Source organism: Camelina sativa, chromosome 17, assembly GCF_000633955.1.
Source record: "Camelina sativa cultivar DH55 chromosome 17, Cs, whole genome shotgun sequence".
Lineage (NCBI taxonomy): Eukaryota > Viridiplantae > Streptophyta > Magnoliopsida > Brassicales > Brassicaceae > Camelina > Camelina sativa.
In genome coordinates, this window is record NC_025701.1 from 21443833 (window position 1) to 21466316 (window position 22484).

The 22484-nt window shown below is 33.7% G+C and overlaps 5 protein-coding genes across 5 annotated transcripts; all 5 read right to left on the reverse strand.

The window, feature by feature from the left end:
- LOC104757814 (agamous-like MADS-box protein AGL86) lies at positions 4611-5802 on the reverse strand. Its single transcript, XM_010480604.2, has one exon. It carries the CDS (start codon positions 5778-5780, stop codon positions 4707-4709), a length of 1074 nt encoding a protein of 357 aa, XP_010478906.1. The 5' UTR covers positions 5781-5802; the 3' UTR covers positions 4611-4706.
- LOC104757815 (agamous-like MADS-box protein AGL86) lies at positions 9912-11053 on the reverse strand. Its single transcript, XM_010480605.2, has one exon. It carries the CDS (start codon positions 11029-11031, stop codon positions 9946-9948), a length of 1086 nt encoding a protein of 361 aa, XP_010478907.1. The 5' UTR covers positions 11032-11053; the 3' UTR covers positions 9912-9945.
- LOC104759698 lies at positions 12456-13085 on the reverse strand. Its single transcript, XM_010482597.1, has one exon. It carries the CDS (start codon positions 13083-13085, stop codon positions 12456-12458), a length of 630 nt encoding a protein of 209 aa, XP_010480899.1.
- On the reverse strand, positions 14436-19042 carry LOC104757816 (rop guanine nucleotide exchange factor 14). Its single transcript, XM_010480606.2, has 8 exons — positions 18765-19042; positions 17759-17983; positions 16274-16672; positions 16016-16170; positions 15855-15929; positions 15497-15766; positions 15058-15408; positions 14436-14977 (listed from the first exon to the last, which is right to left on the reverse strand). Exons 2-8 carry the CDS (start codon positions 17832-17834, stop codon positions 14624-14626), a joined length of 1680 nt encoding a protein of 559 aa, XP_010478908.1. The 5' UTR covers positions 17835-17983; positions 18765-19042; the 3' UTR covers positions 14436-14623.
- On the reverse strand, positions 19302-21945 carry LOC104757817 (bystin). The gene is made up of 11 exons (XM_010480607.2): positions 21745-21945; positions 21428-21652; positions 21184-21310; positions 21028-21079; positions 20615-20942; positions 20410-20489; positions 20268-20315; positions 20005-20151; positions 19840-19912; positions 19683-19758; positions 19302-19587 (listed from the first exon to the last, which is right to left on the reverse strand). Exons 1-11 carry the CDS (start codon positions 21859-21861, stop codon positions 19523-19525), a joined length of 1338 nt encoding a protein of 445 aa, XP_010478909.1. The 5' UTR covers positions 21862-21945; the 3' UTR covers positions 19302-19522.

The window sequence follows — 22484 nt, forward strand, 5'->3', positions numbered from 1 at the left end:
GAAGGCGATAATTTATAAATTATAAGATATTGTAAATAAAACGATCTAAAAGTAGCTTTGAAAATTATATCTTCACATTATGAATGAAATTAATAACTGTTATTAAATCTACGAGGTTTCCGATTTTTTTAATCGATTATAATTACTAGAAAATCTATCACTTTATCTATTGGACTTTGATTACTTGTTTCTATTTTTAATTTGAGGAAAGATTCTAATCTAATTGGAAGTAGTTCTCACATTAAATGATTCATCCATTACACAATCTAACCAGAAAAACAAAAAAAAAAGGGAAATTAGGGAAAAGATTACACAACCAAAAGATAGTCTAAGATTTTTTAAGTCAAGAGGATGAGATGAAATCACTCTAGATTACACAACCATAAGATAAATAAACCACTTTGATTTAAGGATGAAATCACTCTAACCAAAACCATAAATAAACCTTACCGCCACACACAGTCTGAGAGAAAAATCAATCTTCAGTTTCTTCACCGCCGAGCAAGTCGATCACGAGAGCCACCGTAATTAGATTTGCAAGGAGATCATTCGGGTTTTCTTTAGCTTTATGAAGAAGAACCCTCTTACCTATCTCCAGGAGCTCCTTCTCAAGTTTAATTTCCTCACGCCTAGCTTTCTCGAAGTTCCGGTCACTCTCAGTTTTTTTCTCTTTCTTGTTTTGTTCTTCCATAGCTATGTCCTCCTCCTTCTCTCTCTGAAATTTCTTGCCAACAAAAGTCACATCTCCAGAGAGCGAGAGGATGTAGGAGGCAAATGAGATCTTGTCCATCCTGGTAATAGTAGAAACGTCCAAACATTGCACAGTTAATATTTATCTTATGGTTTTGGCTAATTAGAGTGATTTCATCCCATTAACCTAAAAGAATGGTGTAAATTGTTGCACAATTGAAAATGTTGAACAAGTTGAAAAAAAATATTTAACCAAATTTCACCATTTGAATGGAAGGGATTAAAAAAGTTGAAAATAACTATTCAACCCATTCAACTAAAAAAGTTGAAAAATAAACTAATCCTACAACAAAAATGTTCAACTTGTTCAACCATTATTTTGGAGATTAATGAGTTGAATAACATTCAACCCAATTTTGTTCATCTTAATATTTTAACTTTTCCAATTTTAAACAACCATTTGCAGCCGAAGACATCCATTTTTGGAAGTTCACCATCAGAAGAGAAAGCCATCAACTTAAACAAAAAGCAAGCAATTTTTATTTGAATTTTATCCAATAATTTAATTCTCTACATTCATTTATTTTCGTCTTCTTCTTTAGACATTTATTTTTGCTGTTTAAGCACTATCTATGCATGTGGTTGATGAAATCCTAGCGGAGCAAGTCGCTAAGTTACCCACTACCACAGATTTCGTGGGATAAGATCCGATTTCATAATCTATTAATCTATATATACAAAGTATATTATCCTTTTGTACAAGAATTTGGAACGATTCTAGTGGTCATATGGAGCACAAGGTGTATTAACATCAGGAGGTTGAAGCTTCTCGTATTTCTCTTCATTTCATGAAAACTGTTAATACTAAACTAAAATATCAAAACCTATATAATACATTTTCTTCTTCATATATTACCTTTAAATGTGATATGAATAGTTCCATAAACATGAAATAGGAAACATTATCTGAATTTATATATGTATCAAGTTATTGGTAAGGTATATGCATTTCTTCTTCTTCCACTTCAAATGTTAAAGGAGAAGAGTAACATAAAATTTTATTTATTCTTCTTCCCCATTAACGTATTTGATGTCTAGTTTAAGTCTTAATATAAAATCAGGTAATTAGGTGCACAAATCTCGATTGATATTTTCCTGAAAAAAAACCATCATTAGATTAAATTTTTGTAATGTACGATAATGTTCCATCTCCTTCTAAAGGTGCTTCGATAGATGGAACTAGAATGAAATATGAGTTAGTAAAAAAATGTAACATGAATAAGCCAATAGTGTCAAACTCATCTATTGTCTTTTTGTCCAGCAAAAACAAAACTTGTCAAATGATCATAAGCCAATTGTGTCAAACTCATCACTCATTCAATATCCATATATATCAAATCGTTATTAGTGTTAGTTAAAAACAATTGGCTCCTTCTTCATTTACTCATACAACCCCTCTAAAATGACCATACAACCGGTGGTGGCTGCCTTTCCATCTCCAGTTCGTTAGCATCTTCGGGTCTCTTGTCGAGATGTTTTCTTTTAATTATTCCCTGGTTTTAGTTGTGTGGGAGGTGTGATTAGCGGTACATTGAGTATTTGCTGTTGTTTGCGTTTGCTTTGAGGCTTGAGCTCTCGAGGATCTAGTAAGCTAGGGCGTTCGGTGTAGCGTTTATTTGCTATTGTTTAATTTAGCTCTGTACTAACTGACTTCGGAAAACACATATTAGATCTTAAAAGATTTTTCGTTATTTAAATATTTCAACTAATGAGAGGAAAAATCTAACACCCATATTTCGTTATTTATATCTTTCAATAAGGAGGAATATCTTATTTTATTTCCATCTTTTATACCTAACGAAGAGTAAAAGACGTAAATACAGTCTATATGATACTAACAAAGAGTGACCATGCATGGGAACCAAGCGTCATTCCTCTTCCTAAGAATTTGGTATAGGTTTGAAATGTGGTAAGTGTAGAGGAGGGCGATTACATGCTACCTTCTTAATTGCACACGGACCAATACAGCAAGAGAGTTACATTCTAGTTTACCGTCAAAAACTAATTTATGGTTCTTTAACCAAGAAAAACAAAAATCAAATATGGTTTCAAGACATTTAGAAAGATTAAAACTAAAAACTTAACATGTTCATGTCTAAACAAAACAAAAAGTTAAAGAATCAGTACGAAACAAATATGAAAAAAAGTAACATTTTCATTAAATAAGTTCAGAATTATGGAGAAGAGTATATACTTTCCAATAAAGATCAAAATATGTATTTATCAAAAAAACTCAAAATCTGTAATTAAAATTCTCTTAAGCTTGACTTGTTTGATAACTATGATCTGCTTTTTTTTTTGTTTTTTTTTGTCTATTTAGACAAAACCACAGATTTATTTTCTTACTTTTATTTTGAAAAGGAGGATAAAATAAGATGTGAATATCTCCGACCATATTTAATTTTTTCTAAGATTTTTGTAATTGAAAATTTAAATGGTCTTTTTCATTTCTTTTTGTTTCAATTTAATGTTTTACATATTTCAGTCAATGTTAATAACATTGGCTTTTTTTTAAGCTAATCATATAAAGCTGTTGACAAGAAAAAAAAAAAAAAATAACATTGGTGAGATTTGTTTCGGTTTTTGGTATTATTTTCCTTTTTCTTATTGGTTTGTTTTAGGAATGAAGGAATTAAAAAAAAAAAAAAAAATTCTCTCTTTTTGTTCTTCTAAACAGTTGCGTTTTGAGAAAGAGTCCTCTTCTCTCTCTCGGGAAAACAGTAGCGGTGGCGACAATGTTCGATTCCACCGTCAAAGTCTCAAAGAGCACCTCCGCCGTCTCTGTTATCTTCGCTTCCAGACGGGGTGATACTGAGCTATCTAGCTCGAGTCTCAAAATCTGACCATGCAGCCTTATCACTCGTGTTCAAGAATTATAAGTCGCTGGTGGGTTCGCCTGAATTGTTGGATCCGTGGCAGTGTGGTGATGGAGAAGTAGGTTTACTTTTTGGATCAGTACAATCATAGCTTCTATTACTCTCCCACTGAAGGTAAATGGGGGAAAGATTTACGTGACTCCAATCTACAAGATGTCAAGACACCAAGAGTTGTGTGGTAGATGAATTGGTTTACTATTCTGACACTTTCGGGAATTTGTTTTGGTGTGAGTCTGAGGAAATGAAGTGGCGCAATCAAAAGGGGATGGCTTGGATGCAAGTGAAGGGTTTGGAGGCTCTGAAGAGAATGGTCCAGTCTGATATTGGGGAGTACTCGTCCGCATCTTGTATGTCCGATAACAAATTCCCGATAACCATCATTACGATATTAATGTGGAGATGAGTTCTCTATCAGATTTTATTTTGCAAATTCTTTTTCTATGGTAAGTGTTTGGATTCCTAAGTGTTTTGGACTTCAAAGCCATTTCCCTTTTGATTCATCTTCTTCTCTTACAAAATCTGTTAAGTATCCAATCCAAGCACGAGCCTCAATGATGGTGACAGACATAGTGCATGCCCTAGCTAACGTCAGCTTTCAAGGATTACATAGTTCAGATTCAACACCCTAGCAAAATTTCTATGCCGGCGAGTTGTGAGGTTCCATTCTAGAATATATAGCTCATGGAGTTGCTCGCCGTTGACCGGCTTTGTCTCGGATTAATTAGAATTGTACTCTATGATTGCTAACCTACTGAGGAGGGAAGAGTTTACAAAACGAATTCACAAGAGATAACAATCTGGATATTCGAGGTAAAAAATCTTATTATATATCTTATTATAAACTAATCTAAGAGCTAAACAAATTAGTAAACATTATTTTATGACTTAACCTTTTCAAATATAATTAAAATTTCGATACAATATTAATTTATTTATTTTGGTCAACACTTTGATACAGTATCTAATACCATAAATAATAGAATCCATTCAAAGGTAGAGGACTAGAAAGTTAAAAACATCATCAAATATTTGTCCTTTGAAATGAACAAACACAAATGCAAACAATTGACACTTCGCTTATTAGAAATCCACATCTTCTGATATAAGACCATTGATGTCATTAGGAGCATAAACACCCGCAATGGTGTTGGTGTTGGTGTTGGCGTTGATGGAAGGCATGTGACCAGTTGTAGCAAAATCCATGGTTGGTAGCTGGTGATAGTTGTCGTTCATAAGAGGGATTTGAGCATTCTCTCCATCATAACCCATCTGTTGTGGATGTCCCAGCAACATATTCATAAATGATCCCTGTTGATCCAGATACTGATTTGGATCCAAACTCATATCCTGGTGCAAATTCATATCATAGATTCCATGTTGAACCGGCCCAAAAGGAACATGGTGTTGAACCGACCCAAAAGGAACATGGTGTTGAACCGAGTCAACAGGAACATGGTGTTGAACCGACCCAAAAGGAACATGGTGTTTAACCAACGATTCATGCTGACTCGGATTCGGATTCATAGTCATACCGTTATCGGGAAAATAACCATAAAATCCATTAGGAGCAGTTACCATAGATGCATCCGCAGTAACAGGATGACCAGTAACCTCAACAGCAGGAGAATCTGCACCAGCAACTGAAGTAGGAACAAGCAGAGTGGAGGAAGAGGACTCACCATTTTCTAATGTAAGGGCATTCATCCTGGAATCAAGCTTCTTGATATAGCCACCAATAAAAGACCTCAGATCTTGAAGGTCCGTTGCAGCATACGGGTGCTGATTCATCTTGCCTTCGAGACAATCAAACATAAGTTGTCTAAGCTGAGTCTCTCGGTTGTCACTACGCAGATTTTCCACTTTCTTTTCTGCTTTGTTAATTTCGCGACGCAAATAGCTCTCGTGATTAAACATATACTTGCACTGATTTTCCACCGGTAACTCCATAACCTTCGAAACCACCTCTTGGACGCCTTCCGCTGACGGCCACACCACCGGATTCTCGTACGGGCTGCAGATGACCGCACAGGCTTTCACACCGCAGAGAGTCGTGAACTCATGGAGTTTCTTCACTATCCCTGCCTTCCTCTTCTTGAATGTTTGTTTCCTCAGGTAGTTGTTAGCTATGAGCGATAACTTCAACCTCCCCTTCATCTTTCTTTGCTTTTCTTTTTTCTGTGTGTGGTGTGTTGTGTTTAGATGTTTGGCTATGAACACTCTATTTATATTAGTAACGAAACGGGTGCATGTAGTCATTGGGTTACTTGCTGCTTAGCTGGACTCATTAATACGAAGATATAGCAATAAAGATTTGTTTTCTATTTTATTAATTGAGAGGGCCACTCACTAATTATAGCTTTTTGACTTCAAAATTTAACTTTAAGGTTTTGTTTTTTTTACTAAGAATAGGCTATCTTCGTCTATTATACTCTCTCATTTTCCATTAAAAGGTAATTCCAAGATTTGTTTACAAACTATGAAATTTTGTAATATTTTTTAAATTTGCACTTTGTTTTAGAATATAATACTATATCTTCAAGAAAAAACTGCAATGTAAATGTAAAAATCATAGCTACATTACATATAAAAGCTCACAAATGACATGTGTAAGCTATGATAATCATTACTAGGATATATCCCGTGCTTAAAGCACGGGTCAACAATTTTAAAAAAAATTATAATATAATAATTAAAATTATTGTTTTTTTAAGTTATTTTGTTTGAGATAATATTTATTTAAAATTTTTATGTAAATCTATTAGTCTTTTTGAATACTAATTATTTTAGAATATTATAGTATTTTATTTTTGATGTATTATTACAGTCTTATATTGTTTGTTGTTATATTTGCATCATTATTATGTGAAATATAAAATAGTAATTTTAATATTATAATTGTGAGTAAATAAAAATTATTAATTTATTATTTATATAAATTTAGTTTTACCAACCTGCCAATGTGGAAATTAAAACACACATTTCATACAATAAATAATATATCTTCGTTAAAAAAAAATTAAATCACAACATATGCAGAAAAAAAATATGCATTTTAAATTATAATTATTATATAAAAATTCCAAAAACAATTTGTAAATAAAATAAAATAAAGATGATAGGAGAATCATAATTTGAAAACTTAACAAAATCTTCGAATTTAGTTATTAAAAATAATTGTATTGTATACTTGGATATAAATTCTTAGTTTTTAAAATTCTGATTGGTTTATATATTTTTTAAAAAAATAATTAGTAATTTCGTCCATAATTTATTAGAGAGAGAAAATTATTTTTTAGATTTTTTAATATTTGATCCGTAAGTGTTTTTTATTTTTAATTAATTATATTTATTTAAATTAGTTAATTAAACTTAATTATTTTTTTCTAATGGCAATTGAATGTAATTTTTTACACATTTTAAGGTTAGTTTTATATTTGTACTTCTCAATTAATATAGTAGGATTAATTTAGAGAGCTTTGTGTTGCATTTTTTTCCATTTTTAGGATTTAAAAATTAATTGCATTTTTTAAAAAATATTACCAGCTAATTATGAGGAGTCAATTAGTTGTAATTAACAGCTAATCTCTATTTTCTCTTTAGCCACTTGCAGTATCCAAAAAAAAATTCAAAATAGAAATCCCACTGTGCCTTATACTGCATTTCGCTTGATAGGTGATCATATTACTAAATGCGGTAACAAAATAGAATTTGTTTATTTATTCTTTGATTTCTTTTAAAAGTAATCAAACATATATACTAGAAATTAAATATTACTAGCAATTGTTGGTGAAAAATATCCAGAGGAGAGTCACAATGCGTGATAAATTGGATGTCACTAGCAACTTAGCAAGACTGAAGTGCAAGCAGTTTTTCTTGTTCTTTTTCAGAGGAGCCAAATCAATTTAACCATTACAAAGTTACAAACCCACTTTTTTACGGTGCAGTTATGAACAAAATTGCATGTATTAATAGTACTTCAACTGCATGTTGATTAAAGTGCCGTCTGATGCTTCATAATCTAAAACCTTCAAAAGTAAAGGAGAAGCTTCAGATGGCACGCATCAAACTACAAAGACCCTCTAAATCAAGGAGAAGCATCAGACGGCACTTTAATCAGACACGAGTACTGCTTCTACTTGGAGTTGTATTCACTGAACTGGTTTTAGCATCTGCAAACAAAAAATCTAAACCATCTCTGTCCCATCAGCTTTGTTCATGTCTTCTGTTAAAGAATTCCTTACACGTACGGGACGAAAGCAAAGGCCTCTCAGGTGTTCTATAAGGGTCACGGGAGCCAAGGAAGCAACTCGGTGGCGCAGGAGAGTTGGGGTTGCTTAATGAATCTTCTTTTAAGATTTCTCCCATTCTTGAAAGAATCCGGATTGCTAGATTCGCGAGTGTTCGGGAATATGCCTCAAGAACCGCATGACCAATGTCCTGTAAAAGAAAAGTATGAGATGTTTCAGCTTTTTCAGGACATATGGGAGTAAGAAATAGATATGAAGATGTAAGTAGTTCTGTTTATGTTTTACCTTGCCATATTAGATCTTTGTGGCATCAAGAAACGAGTGAGGGAGAATAGGGTATTTGGTTTTGATCTGACTTCTAAGCGCTTCAGCTCGGTTCAAGAGTGACTCAATAATGCGAAGTAAAATAAAACTTAATTTTCAAATGATGCTGTGTGTTTTTGTTCTTTTTCTTCCTTGTCTAGTAATGTATGATTTTGTGTGTTTGTTGTTTGTCTCAGGAGCTTCAGTATGGTATAAGGTCATCCTAAATCATTAATTTATTTTATCTTGATCTTGGATTTCTTTTTGTTTTATATTAATGTGGAGATGAGTTCTCTCTATCAGATTTTATTTTGCAAATTCTTTTTCTATGGTAGGTTTTTTGGACTTCAAAGCCATTTTCCTTCATTGTTTTATACTTCTTCAAAATATATAATGTTTTAATAAAAGCACGCAGATTAAAAAGTTTTTACTTTTAACAAGTTCAACCAGTCGAAAACAACACTTTATAATATAAAATACTAAACTAATCTAAAAGTTGCATAGAAAACTGAAACATCTTATATTATATGAAACAAAAAATTTCTCTAAAACATCTTATATTTTGAAACGGAGAGAGTATTAATATCGTCCAAAATTGTTTTCACTTCATTTAACTCCATTAATTAACGTAGAGCTTATGTTGTGCAAATGGACTGAGTTCTTGTGTTAGCTCTATTACCCAAGATTGTAAACTTAAACCGTTGTCATTTTTCAATGAAATATTTACTTAGCAAAAAAATGATCTGATTTTTGGGTGATCATATGAACTCGAAATAGCAATTTGATAAGAAAATTAAAAAAAAAAAAAAAAGGAAACAACGAAATACAAACAATAACAATGTATCTTTAATTCACTCATTGAAACAACTGAAATTTACCTAGTTACTCGATATTAACCTTCAATAGTTGGTCATTAATTAGAAGTGTACTTTATGATTGCTAACCTACCCACGAGGGAAGAGGTAACAAACGAAATCACAAGAAATAACAATTCGGATAATCAAGCTAAACAATCTATTTTTTTATAAACTAATCTAAGAGAAAAAAAATTAGATAATATTATTTTATGACCAAATTTTCAAATATAATTAATATTATGTTAGGATACAATCCAAGTCCCACATCTGAAGTTTGAAGGAACTATCATTAATATATAAAAGGTTATGATCAATATACTAATTGTCAATTGGTTTTGAGTTAGAAGCTCAAGATAAACCCAAATTTAACATAGTATCAGAGCCCAAGGTTAAAATTCTGGTGGACCTAGAAAAGTGGATACGGACATGCCTATTGTTAACCCGAGTAATGGGGGTCCAAGAAAGAGTTTATTATCAGTCCAAGTGGGATCGGTTCGAGATGGAGTTATCATCTCGAGGAGGCGTGTTAATATCCCACATGTGGTCCTTGGTTTGAAAGGGAGATTATTGGGATACAATCCAAGTCCCACATCTGAAGTTTGAAGGGACTATCATTAATATATAAAAGGTTATGGTTAATCTACTAATTGCCAATTGGTTTTTAGTTAAAAGCCCAAGATAAACCCAAATTTAACATATTATATCTTTCTTTTTCTTTTTTGTCAACATTTGGATACACCATAAATAATAGATTCCACTCAAAGGTAAAGGACTAGAAAGTTAAAAACAACATCAAATATTTGTCCTTTGAAAGGAACAAACACAAATGCAAATTATNAAAAAAAAAAAAAAAAAAAAAACAAACACAAATGCAAACAATTGACACTTCACTTAGAAATCCACATCTTCTGACTAAAGACTATTGATGTCATAAGGAGCATAAACACCCGCAATGGTGTTGGTGTTGGTGTTGATGGAAGGCATGTGACCAGTTGCAGCAAAATCCATGGTTGGTAGCTGGTGATAGTTGCCGTTCATAAGAGGTGGGATGTGAGCATGCTCTTCATCATAACCCATTTGTTGAGGATGTCCCATCAAAAGATTCATAAATGATCCCTGTTGATACGCATACTGATTTGGATCCAAACTCATATCCTGGTGCAAATTCATATCATAGATTCCATGTTGAGTCTGATCATCAAAATTCATGGGAGTATGGTATTGAACCGAGTCAACAGGAACATGGTGTTGAACCGACCCAAAAGGAACATGGTGTTGAACCGAGTCAACAGGAACATGGTGTTGAACCGAGCCAACAGGAACATGGTGTTGAACCAACGATTCATGCTGACTCGGATTCGGATTCATAGTCATACCGTTATCGGGAAAATAACCATAAAATCCATTAGGAGCAGTTACCATAGATGCATCCGCAGTAACAGGATGACCAGTAACCTCAACAGCAGGAGAATCTGCACCAGCAACTGAAGTAGGAACAAGCAGAGTGGAGGAAGAGGACTCACCATTTTCTAATGTAAGGGCATTCATCCTGGAATCAAGCTTCTTGATATAGCCACCAATAAAAGACCTCAGATCTTGAAGGTCCGTTGCAGCATACGGGTGCTGATTCATCTTGCCTTCGAGACAATCAAACATAAGTTGTCTAAGCTGAGTCTCTCGGTTGTCACTACGCAGATTTTCCACTTTCTTTTCTGCTTTGTTAATTTCGCGACGCAAATAGCTCTCGTGATTAAACATATACTTGCACTGATTTTCCACCGGTAACTCCATAACCTTCGAAACCACCTCTTGGACGCCTTCCGCTGACGGCCACACCACCGGATTCTCGTACGGGCTGCAGATGACCGCACAGGCTTTCACACCGCAGAGAGTCGTGAACTCATGGAGTTTCTTCACTATCCCTGCCTTCCTCTTCTTGAATGTTTGTTTCCTCAGGTAGTTGTTAGCTATGAGCGATAACTTCAACCTCCCCTTCATCTTTCTTTGCTTTTCTTTTTTCTGTGTGTGGTGTGTTGTGTTTAGATGTTTGGCTATGAAGACTCTATTTATATTAGTAACGAAACGGGTGCATGTAGTCAGTAGGTTACTTGCTGCTTAGCTGGACTCATTAATACGAAGATATAGCAATAAAGATTTGTTTTGCATTTTATTAATTGAGAGGGCCACTAATGACTAATTATAGCATTTGTGTTTATGACTTTAAATATGAACTTTAAGGTTTTGTTTTTTTTACTATTGTCAAAAAAAAAAAAAAGGCTATCTTCGTCTATTACTCTTATTTTTCTTTTAATGGTAATTTCAAGCTTTGTTGATAAACTATAAAATTTTGTAATATTTTAAAATTTTGCATTTTTCATTTTATTAATTGAGAGGGCCACTAATGACTAATAATAGCTTTTGTGTTTTATGACTTTAAATTTGAACTTTAAGGTTTTGTTTTTTTAACTAAGAATAGGCTATCTTCGTCTATTACTCTCATTCTCTTTTTAAAGGTAATTTCAAGCTTTGTTGATAAACTATGAAATTTTGTAATATTTTAAAATTTTGCATTTTGTTTAAGAATATAGTACTACATCTTCAGGAAAAAAATTCAATGTAAATGTAAAAATCATGAGTATATAAAAGCTCACAAATGAATTATATGTGTAAGCTATATTAATCATGATTTTCGAGAACTTTCTGTTGTATTTTTTTCCCGTTTTAAGGATTAAATTATTTATTGAATCTTTTTAAACAATTACCAGCTAATTATGAGGAATAAATTAGTTGTAATTAACAGCTAATCTATATTTTCTCTCTAGCCACTTGTAGTATCTAAAAAAAAACCACTGCAGTTCGTTTGACAGGTGATCATATTACCAAATGCTTAGGTTGCATGGAAACGGAAACAAAAACGTGTAAGCAAAAAATTCGGAAACGGGAAATGATTTTTTTCAAAAATTATGAAATGGGGAAACGTTAACGTTATATATTTATATCTATATATATATATATAATAAAACACCAACCATAAAACCCATATCAAAAAGCGTCAAACAACAAAACTTCAAAATATAAATATTAAATAGTTGAATTAAAACACTAATAATATTATATACTTTTATCTTTAATGAAGTTTTATATTTCTAAATTATTTATTTATTAAGTTTCAAACTAAAAAAAGGTTTTTGTCGTGTTTCTAAAACGGAAATGGAGCTTCCATTGTGTTTCCAAACATAAATTTTTAGGAATCGTGTTTTCGTGTCTTGTTTCCAAGTTTCTTTTTTTTTTTTTTGCTATTTTTGTAAATATCATTTAAATGAAAGTTAAGGTAATACAGAAGCTTTACCTACGATAGAGTAACTTTGGAAAAAAAAAAAAGAAGTTACAATAGTTTTAATTTTGGAAAAATATTAGAATAACTAACGTATCCAGAGGAGCGTTAGCGGTTGCCAACGCCTTCTAAGTCGCCTACCTGTGATAGTGTTTCGAATTTCTCTATCAATGATCTTGAAGATTGCTGATGGAGGGATTCGTAGGTTGTTGTGCAGCACATTATTTCTCTGACGCCAAATATGATACACTGAAGCTTGAGCAGCAACCTTGCGGAGCAGCGATGGAGCTTGTTCTGTAGATTGCCTCATCCAAGATAAAAGTTCAGACCAGGTGCAGATCTGCCGATGAGATGGAGATAGTCGGTTGAGTACTTTAGACCAAATTGCTGAAGCAAAGTCGCAGGTAAGCAGGACGTGATCACGAGTTTCAGGCATGGCAGAGCATATACAACAATCGGCTGAATTAATGACTCCCCAAGCAACTAGTCTTTGTCTTGTTGGTAACCTGTTTGAGTTGCTCACCCACATGTTGAAGGCATGTTTTGGTACTGCGCCTTTGAACCAAACAGAACTTGCCCAGCTTTTCTCATCTTCCCTAGGCCTCAAGGCATCCCAAGTTCTTGACGAAGAGAAACCTCTACAATCACTGTTTTCAACCACCCAAGAGTAATTGTCAGACTCTGTTTCCACGAGTTTCTGTTTCCACGAGTAATTCATAATTCCAAGTTTTCACGAGTTTCTGTTTCCGAAACGTTTCGCAAACAAGAAACGGACCTCAAAAAGAGTTTTCATGCAACATAGAATGCATTTACAAAATAGAAATTATTTATTTATTCTTTGATTTCTTGAAAAAGATTGTTTCAAACATATATACTAGAAATTAAATATTACATGAGAGACTGGTATAAATGTGATCCAAATACAGCTTTGAAATCATATTTTTTAATCTTGAATAATTTTATTAAGTTGACTAAAAATTAAATTCTTAATTTTTTAAAAAGAGTGCTTTTATTATTTATCTATTAGTTATTAAAAATACAGTGAATCTAACCATTCAAAAATTAAAATCATAAAATGAAAAAGTAAGAAAGGTATATGGTAAGGCGATAATTTATAAACTATAAAATATGTAAATAAGACGATCCAATAGTAGCTTTGAAAATTAAGTCTTCAAATTATGAATGAAATTAACAACTGTTATTAAATCTATTAATACATTGTCTTTATTATGTAGCTCCTTAAATCATTAAAATTGAATCAGTTTTAAATAAATAATGTCATTAGATAATTATAACATCAATTAATATAACTGATGCTAAGTCATATATTTGCTTCACTTATAAATAAGTAGTTTAAAGTTACATCACTTAGTTTTTTTATATAATTTAATTGATACAATGTATTCTGTTTTTTTTTCTATCCAATTGGCTCGTCTAAGCTAATCTTTTGTCGATAAAAAAAAATTCAGTTTTATGTAGTATTTTCTTATTTGCTTACTAGCTTAATTACTAACGGTTTGTTACATAATAAATTAATTCATGTGCCATAACAAAACTAATTTTCATGTTTAAATATTAGTCTAAATAGGGATGTCTCAAACTATCTATACTGTGCGTGAAACATGTCAAAATATGACACTTTTTGTAAAACATAAATAATATTAACTATGATAAGATTACCTTTCAAAAATTATAGATCTGAATTTATATGTATATTTAATATTTTCTTAAAGTAATTTCGTTTTTCTAATAGTCATGATCTCTTTGACCTCTGTAGTTGCAAATGCTAAAATATTCGTGGCCAGTATCTCTTATTTGTGTGTTGCCGACTTGTCGTAAGTATAACTTGTCCCATCCAGGAAAGCCACAAAAACTCCTTTCAGAATAAAGTCTGCTTGCACTTTCAGTCTTGCTGGTGACTTCATTAGAAGCGGGCGTAAGGTAGTTTTTGGTGAAAATGTCTAGAGGAGAGTCAGAAAGCGTGATAAATTGGATGTCACTAGCAACTTAGCAAGACTGAAGTGCAAGCAGTTTTTCTTGTTTTTTTTTGTCAGAGGAGCCAAATCAATTCAACCATTACAAGGTTACAAACCCACTTTTCTACGGTGCAGTTATGAACAAAATTGCATGTATTAATAGTACTTCAACTGCATGTTGTTAATACATTTACAATATCTCAGGCTTCATATTATAAAACCCTCAAAAGTAAAGGAGAAGCTTCAGGTGGCACGCATCAAACTACGGAGACCCTCTAAATCAAGGAGAAGCATCAGACGGCACTTTACTCAGACACCACAGTCTACTGCTTCTACTTGGAGTTGTATTCACTGAACTGGCCTTAGCATCTGCAAACAAAAAATCTAAACCAGTCTCTGTCCCATCAGCTTTGTTCATGTCTTCTGTTAAAGAATGCCTTACACGGGACGAAAGCAAAGGCCTCTCAGGTGTTCTGTAAGGGTCACGGGAGCCAAGGAAGCAACTCGGTGGCGCAGGAGAGTTGGGGTTGCTTAAAAAATCTTCTTTCAAGATTTCTCCCATTCTTGAAAGAATCCGGAATGCTAGATTCGCAAGCGTTCGGGAATATGCCTCAAGAACCGCATGACCAATGTCCTGAAAACAGAGAGGGATGTTTCAGGACATGGGAGTAAGAATGAGATATGAAGATGTAAGTAGTTCTGTTTATGTTTTACCTTGCCATATTGGATCTTTGTGGCATCAAGAAACGAGTGAGGGAGATTAGGGTATTTGGTTTTGATCTGACTTCTAAGCGCTTCAGCTCGGTTATAGAGTGACTCATTGCGACTAATTTCAGACGTTGGATCTTTAGAGAATGACCAAGCTGCTCGTACAGGGGATTTACCATTGCTGCCTTGTTCTGTAATCTTTTCTTTCCATGCAAATATAGCAGATTCTAACTTGTTAACTGTCTCGAGAGCTGCATGTTCTGTTCCCAGCTTGAGAGATATCAAGATGTCATCTACTGTGGCAGATTCCACAGCTAACATCTTGTACAGTTCATCACCGAGGCTGTTCTTTCCAGACTGTTACAACACAAGTTTTTAGCACATAGTTGTTACATACTACACTGTTGTATATATATGATTATTTCAAAGGGATAGTAAAGCTTACTTTGGGTATTGCTTCCTTGATGACATCAGGTACTGGCATTTCAAGAAGTACGTTTTCATTAATGGCTTTTGTAGCTTTGAAGACTTGATAAACAACTTTGCCCTTGTCAAGCAATTTCTTCCTTCCTGAATTAGAGAGCCCTGGTTTGGGTACTTGTGGCGATGGGAGCCACCATCTCTTGCTCTCGCTTGTACTCTTGTTCTTCCCCTCAGCTCTACTACCAATCTCAGAATACCAAAACTCTGTGTTCACCATAGAATCCAGTGTCTCCTGTAAAGATTGCAATGCAAGTGCAACCAGATCAGGAAAAAAGAAGAACAAGAAAAGACAAGATTAAACAAAAGAGATAATGGCTTACGATTAGCATGGAGTCCAGTTTCTGAAGAGCTGGGAGATTCATATGGATGTCTGCACGGGCTTTCGGGGTCATTATCTGTTTCAAGCAAGGATTCAGTTCAGTTTCTTCCTGAAGAGTATATCTAATTTAAAAAGACTCTGGATCACACCTTAGCTGCTTACCTCAAGTGATCTTCCATTGGCATCATTTTGCTTAGAAGGGACTAACTCAATCATGTAGTTAGTTGGAGAAAGTAACCAATCCATTTCCCTTCTCCATTTCTGTTTCTTCTCTTCACACAATGGTTCCAGTTTCCATAGCTCGCCAAAAATAGACGCTGCAAATTCAAGAAACTTAGTAGACATCCAGAGACATTTCACACGAAAACCTCAGAATATATAAAAAGAACTAAAGCTTAAATGCTAGTAAATAGAACATACTAGCAAGATGTGTGACAGCATTTGACAAAGCCAAAGCTACTTGGATACCCTTACATCCACCAGTGACATCTTCTCCCAGCAACAGCTTAGAAAACCTCTCCTTCATTGCTTCCACATCAAGATGGCAGTAGGCATAGCCTGGTTTCTTCTTCTCCTTGGCATCAAAATGTTGAGACCTTCCAGATAAGCTCAAACCATCGCAACTGTGTTCATCATTCTTCATCGGTAACCATTTGGAAGAAAAAGAACTGGAGGCATCTTTGCTTGATGAACAGCTTGAAAACGCATCATCATCCAATGAATCAGTAAGGCATCCGTCTCCTCTACTTGTTCCACTCTCTTCTTCATATGATTGGTTGTTGATAATACAAGTTTCCAAGCCATCGTATGTAATCATTCCTGAGAAGAAAAGGGTACATAAGCATATACTTTTACCTTTTTTATACTGTAGACTACAGTGTGGTATAAGACATCAAAACTTGCTCAAGATTTGACAAAGGAAGGAAAGTTAAAAAAAAAAAAGGAAAATAATTAAGAACTCCACCTCAAATGAGAATCAAGAAAATGGTATCACGGACACGTTATTTATGCAAAGACTAGTGTTCTACAAAGAGAAAACTAATGATTAAAAAAAGGAATAAAAGTCGTTGTGTTCCTCGAGTCTTTAATAGCTAAAGTCAAAACTTTTGCTAACCCAAGAAACTTGCTAAACTTGTTTTTTCAAATGCTTCCATTCTCAAAAGCAAATGTATAAAAAAAACAATTTCGAGTTAGTAGTCTAGTATCACCATGTGGTGAAAATTCCAAAAGGACCCACTACGAAGACTTTTTATAACCATTTCTTTCAAACGTTCAAAAGATACTTGTTTAATCAAGCACCAGTGATTTTGATTTAATAATGGTATCTACTCCTTGAAAAATGAGGAAAAAAAACTGACAATTTGAAAATATTTCAAGAGGATATGTATAATAACACATTAACACATTTAACACCATGTGAAACCAATTAAACTACCTACTCTTGGCCGTTTCTGAATTAATATAACATAGAGGACCCTCGACTACTAATACTAAACCCCACATCCTAAGAAACAGGGTTTGGTTTAGACTTTAGATAGAGGTCAATGAATCATCACGTAAAATGCTCTCGCGTCATATTAAATTGAGGCATTGATGTCTCGTGGGAAAGCTACAGTCTTCACGCCCTATTTATTACATGAATGACCAGGGTTGGTGTAGCCATCCTTTAAGGGTCTAAATATTGGTTGGTCCCATACCACAAAACCTAAACCGGTCACAAGACTATTATAGTGACCCATTCACTTTTTATTTGGAAACTATAACCCTAACAGTTATAGTCTAAATATTCCATATCATCATCATGCCCATAAATGAAAGAAAAAACTACAGATTGAGACTTTAAGTAAGTACCATTAGTGTAAGAATACAAGAAGAGAGATTGGTTAAAAGTTTAGTAGTACTTACTATCTTGTTCATCGAAATCAATGCTAATCTCCCTCTCTCTACTACAGCAAGCCAACCTTCTTCTCATCAGCATCATCCTTAATTCTTCTCTTTTTGTGATTCTTTGTTAGACTTTTTAGACCAAAGAGAACAAAAGCTAATTTCCTTTTGCGTCTTTATTGCCAAAAAACAAGTTTCTCTCCTTCTTAATCAGGTGATATTAAATATACCAACCATCTTCTGTCCCTGCATAATAAATACACATTACAGATTTTTACAGTCTAGTCAATAAAAAATAAATCTAACTCATAAAGGTAAGGAAAGCTAACAGCAAAACAAAATGGTAAGAGTGGCTTTATCATCATCTAAATATATAGAAAGAGAAGTAATAAACAATGATTTTTACATTTGTTCTTGATTACTAATTACTAATTACCAAGAATCTATCTGCAGGACAAGCACAATGCAACCAATGGAACGATGGAAGAAGACAAATCACGCACTCCATTTCAGAAATATAAAAATTAATCAAGACACAAAGAGACAAAAAGGAAGGATTTTTTCACTATACAATGAAGATAAGGCAAAACAAAAACTGGAACTGAGTTGTAGTAGTTTTTTTTTTTACTAATCAGCTTTTTAATTTTCTGTGGGGTTAACTAATACAACTTTTAAGGAAAGGATTAAAAAGGCACTAATGATGTAAAAATAGCTTTTCACTAAAAAAGAGAGACGCTTAAGCTACTTAAAAAAGCAACATCTATAATTAATTTCCCAAATTCTTTAACTAATCTCAAAACATCTTTTGAACACATAACTAAGTACAAAGAGACAAGACCTAAAAACGTAGAACTAATTGCGAGACCTGAGATCGAAATCTAAAGACAGGAGATGTAAGAAGATTCCTTGTTTGTCAACTATAACCCTAACATGGATTTTGACTGATATATATAGAACAACAAGACCTGGTCCTGGAACTACATTAAGAAGAACATGAGATAGATTGTGAAGGAATTTGAACACAAACCTCAAAAATCTACAGAGATTGTTCACCAGAAGAACTGAAGAAGACTCGACTGTTGTAATAACTACAGAAACAACCACATTCGTCCGTACAGTAACTATGATGTAATAACTGAGATAAATCCGAAAAAAGAATTGATCGATCCAGGAAGAAGAAGAAGAAGAAGAAGAAGAAGAAGAAGAAGAAGAAGAAGAAGAAGAAGAAGAAATAGTAGTAGCAGAGGAATGGGTGAGAGAGAGAGAGAGAGAGCTGAGGGCACTGAGAACATTTATTGTGGAGGAATATTTTTGTTGACGATTGAAATATTTTTATTTTATTTTATTGTTATTGAAATTTAGAGATGCTAAAAAAACAAATTATAACAACCGTATGATCTTCATTGAGCTGATTATATGAATATAGACGGTCACGATTTAACTAAAGGGTTTGATTTGACAAGAGAGAAAATAAAGTGGCTGATTTACAAATTTTTCAAAAACCAGGCCTACGATTGGCGCCGCTGGTGAGAGACAAAATTAAATTAATAAAAATCTTTTGAAATTCGTGCAAAATGTGAATATTTTAATAATCACATCAATAAATGTCGTCTACTAGATTCTTATATCAAAAAGATGAATTAAAGTAAACTAAACCCATGGGAATTCCAAACCCATGTTTAAAAGATACACTATCATGTAACAATAATATTCAATCCTCGCTTAAATAAGAAACAGAATAACCATGACAAAACTGGGAACCCCAAACAAGATGAATCATCATCATCAGTCCTCTTCCATTGGTACTTCAGGAATGTCAAACCTGTCTTCTTTAGCTGGTACTGGGACAAGTGAGTTGCTGTTAAGGAGATCAAATAACATAACTTGGATTTCATAATCACATATATTAAAAGTAAATTTCATAGAGAATTTAGAAAAAGGATATAATTATCCAACATAGGATCTTCTTTCTCTCCACGGTTTCTGCTACCCTTAAGCTCTCTCTGAATCTCAGGAGTTACCTACAATTGACATTGAAAAAGCCGAATAAGTAGTGATCTAAAAAATATACTTTTCACTTTTCTAAAGCTAGAAAGCCTTACAAGGTGATGCTTTTGCCTCTGGAGGAGAGTTTGGAAATGTTCTTTGTCTTCTTTTAGTAATTCATACTTGTACCTGTACATCGGTTCAAACATGATGAGTTTACAAAATAATTTCACAGTTTCTATTTGATTTCTTAAACATCTTTATAAGAAGGAGAAGATTACCGTTGCACAAAGGTAAGAAGAGACTGGTGCCAAATCACAGGCATAACTCTTATATCATCGACAAATCTCATGAAGTGAGCAACCAATGCATCAAGCACTCGATATGGCATACAATATTTCTTCTCCAAAAGAACTTTTATAAAGTAACTGCGTGAATAAAAACTTATCAGCACATTGCTACAACTATTACACTGAATGGGAGAATGCAATCTTACTATCTGACTCTCTCTGTTATAAAAGTCAAAAGAATAGTACAAGTTTACCTTGTTGTGCCACAGTAGTCCATCTCAGCCAGCTTGTGCAAGGCAACACTGCATTACATGTCAAGAAATTTATAATATGCAAGGAATAATCTGAAAATTGTAGAAGATGTTCTATTAATGAAATCAATCTTTGTACGCGTACCATGAGTGGAGCATAGGGATCGAACACTTTTCAAGAATGCTCCCTATAATTACAGCTTCTCTGAGATTGCATGTCCCCGACTGAGTGAACAAATAAATAGCCAAGAAACTAGTAAGAAAACAGTCACATTCTGATGATAGATTGCTCAAGAAAACATTATTGTAAACAAGTTGGTGTTAATTCTGGAGGAGAAATATAAATATACCTTACAAAGAGGGAATAGTATCCCTTGATTGAAGGCACTAGGCTTGAACAGGGACTTCTTTAACGACTGGTACAGAGAAAAATGCAGCTTCTTGTGCTTTCTAATATCCTCTCTCACTCGCGGAAGTAAAACATAGTTATAAAACCGTCGAACTTGTGTGTCTTTCAAGTTGGAAGCAAAGATTCTGGTGGCTTGATACAAAGCGTTAGGTGACCATTTCTCTGGCTCGGTCAAGTATAATATATCCTCCCAGTGTTCCATTGAAGTAATAAGCTTAAATGCCTTGGGAATCTTCCCAACTGTATACTCACTCATAAACTTGCCAACACTGCATTAAGATCATCTCAGAAACATGAGAACCGCTTCTTGAAACTCTAATGATCTTGCAGTGGGAAGTAGAAACAAAACATTACCCTTTATATAATTTGGTTATGGCAGGATCCATTTTAGGATCAGGACGCTCCTCTGCAACAACAAGTTATGAGCTTTACAAATCAGCAAAGTGATACAATAATCAAACAAAAGCTACAGAAGCAAAACCACAAAACTAAAGATCAGTATCTACTAACCTTCAGCTACGTCAGCATCATTATCTTTGATTTTCTTGATAATGATATCAGCGAGAGTACGCTGAGGAGGAGCATTCTTATTTAAGAATGACTCAAACAACTTCTCATCTTCCTCATTGATCTCCTCCTGATTCAAGTTACATCAAAATATATCAAAAACAGAATCAATGAAGCCTCCTAGTTCTAAGCATTCTCAATCTAAAGTCATCCATGAACTAATGCTATATAGAATCAACACACTCACTTGTTTATCGAATTGGCTCTGAGTATCAAAGTTTCCATCAAATTCATCAATATCATCTGCTTCTTCCTCCTCCAGCACTTTCTTCTCCTCTCCCGCAGTAGCAGCGCCAGCAACAGCAAAAGCGGCGCTGCGAAGGTTTCTCTCAGCGTTCTCTTCATCTGCAACTTCCTTTTGCTGGGCAAGAGCTTGCTTCATGATCTTCGAGCTCATACCAGCTTCAATCAACTGCAATAATCACCAAAAACCACAATCAATTGAGTATTCTAAAAGCATGAATTTGAAAAAAATGAGGAGACACATGAACGAACTGATTTCACCTTCTCTTGCTTCTGATGGGTTTTAGGAACCTTTGAACGTTTCCTGGAAGAAGCAACGGAGGCGTCATCGGAGATAAAAGGCTGAGTGTTGACAATTCGATCTCGCTTCTTCGCCATTGTTGTTGCAAGAAGGAAACGATGTTACCACAGGGCGGCAGATGAGAAAGAGAAGCAACTGAAAGAATAAAAGAAAAAAAACTAAAACCTTTTGTTAAAACCCTAATTGAACATTTTTGTAAAAGGATGGATGTTTTTGAACCCAAGGACCTTGATTCAGCCCATACGGCCCAACTATTCTTTAGACTCTTTGTTTCCAAATTTTCCAAATCTTTGTTTCCCTTTTTGCAAGTGTACCCTTAACTTTATAAAAAATGTAATTTAGAGGGGATATTGGTTTGGGATTTAAAGAGAATTTTAATGACTTTAAAAGTTATGTAAAATATGTTGTTATTCAATCAAGACTTTTTAAAACTCTCTTAAAATTTGGTGTTATTAGTTGTGGATTTGTAAAAAGTTATCTAAAATCTTCATAAATCTAGTGTTATTAGATTAAGAGTTTTATCAAGTCATTAAAAGTTTTATGTTATTCAAAACATACAAAAGAATCTTGGATTGTTAATGAATTCAATTATTATGTTATTGGTTTAGGATTCTATATTATTTTCTTCATAAGAAAAGTCATGTAAACACTCTCATCAAATAGAGAGATTGTGAATCATAGTCCATGACTTTTTGTTTTT

Excerpts from the sequence above, each read along its gene's own strand:
- LOC104757814 (XM_010480604.2), bottom strand. The coding sequence starts at position 5,780 with ATGAAGGGGAGGTTGAAGTTATCGCTCATAGCTAACAACTACCTGAGG.
- LOC104757815 (XM_010480605.2), bottom strand. The coding sequence starts at position 11,031 with ATGAAGGGGAGGTTGAAGTTATCGCTCATAGCTAACAACTACCTGAGG.
- LOC104759698 (XM_010482597.1), bottom strand. The coding sequence starts at position 13,085 with ATGAATTACTCGTGGAAACAGAAACTCGTGGAAACAGAGTCTGACAAT.
- LOC104757816 (XM_010480606.2), bottom strand. The coding sequence starts at position 17,834 with ATGATGCTGATGAGAAGAAGGTTGGCTTGCTGTAGTAGAGAGAGGGAG. Across the intron at positions 16,673-17,758 it reads TGATTTCGATGAACAAGATA|GAATGATTACATACGATGGC; the intron begins GTAAGTACTACT and ends TTTTCTTCTCAG. Across the intron at positions 14,978-15,057 it reads CAAAGATCCAATATGGCAAG|GACATTGGTCATGCGGTTCT; the intron begins GTAAAACATAAA and ends CTCTGTTTTCAG.
- LOC104757817 (XM_010480607.2), bottom strand. The coding sequence starts at position 21,861 with ATGGCGAAGAAGCGAGATCGAATTGTCAACACTCAGCCTTTTATCTCC. Across the intron at positions 21,653-21,744 it reads CCCATCAGAAGCAAGAGAAG|TTGATTGAAGCTGGTATGAG; the intron begins GTGAAATCAGTT and ends TGATTATTGCAG. Across the intron at positions 19,759-19,839 it reads AGAGGCAAAAGCATCACCTT|GTAACTCCTGAGATTCAGAG; the intron begins GTAAGGCTTTCT and ends TGTCAATTGTAG.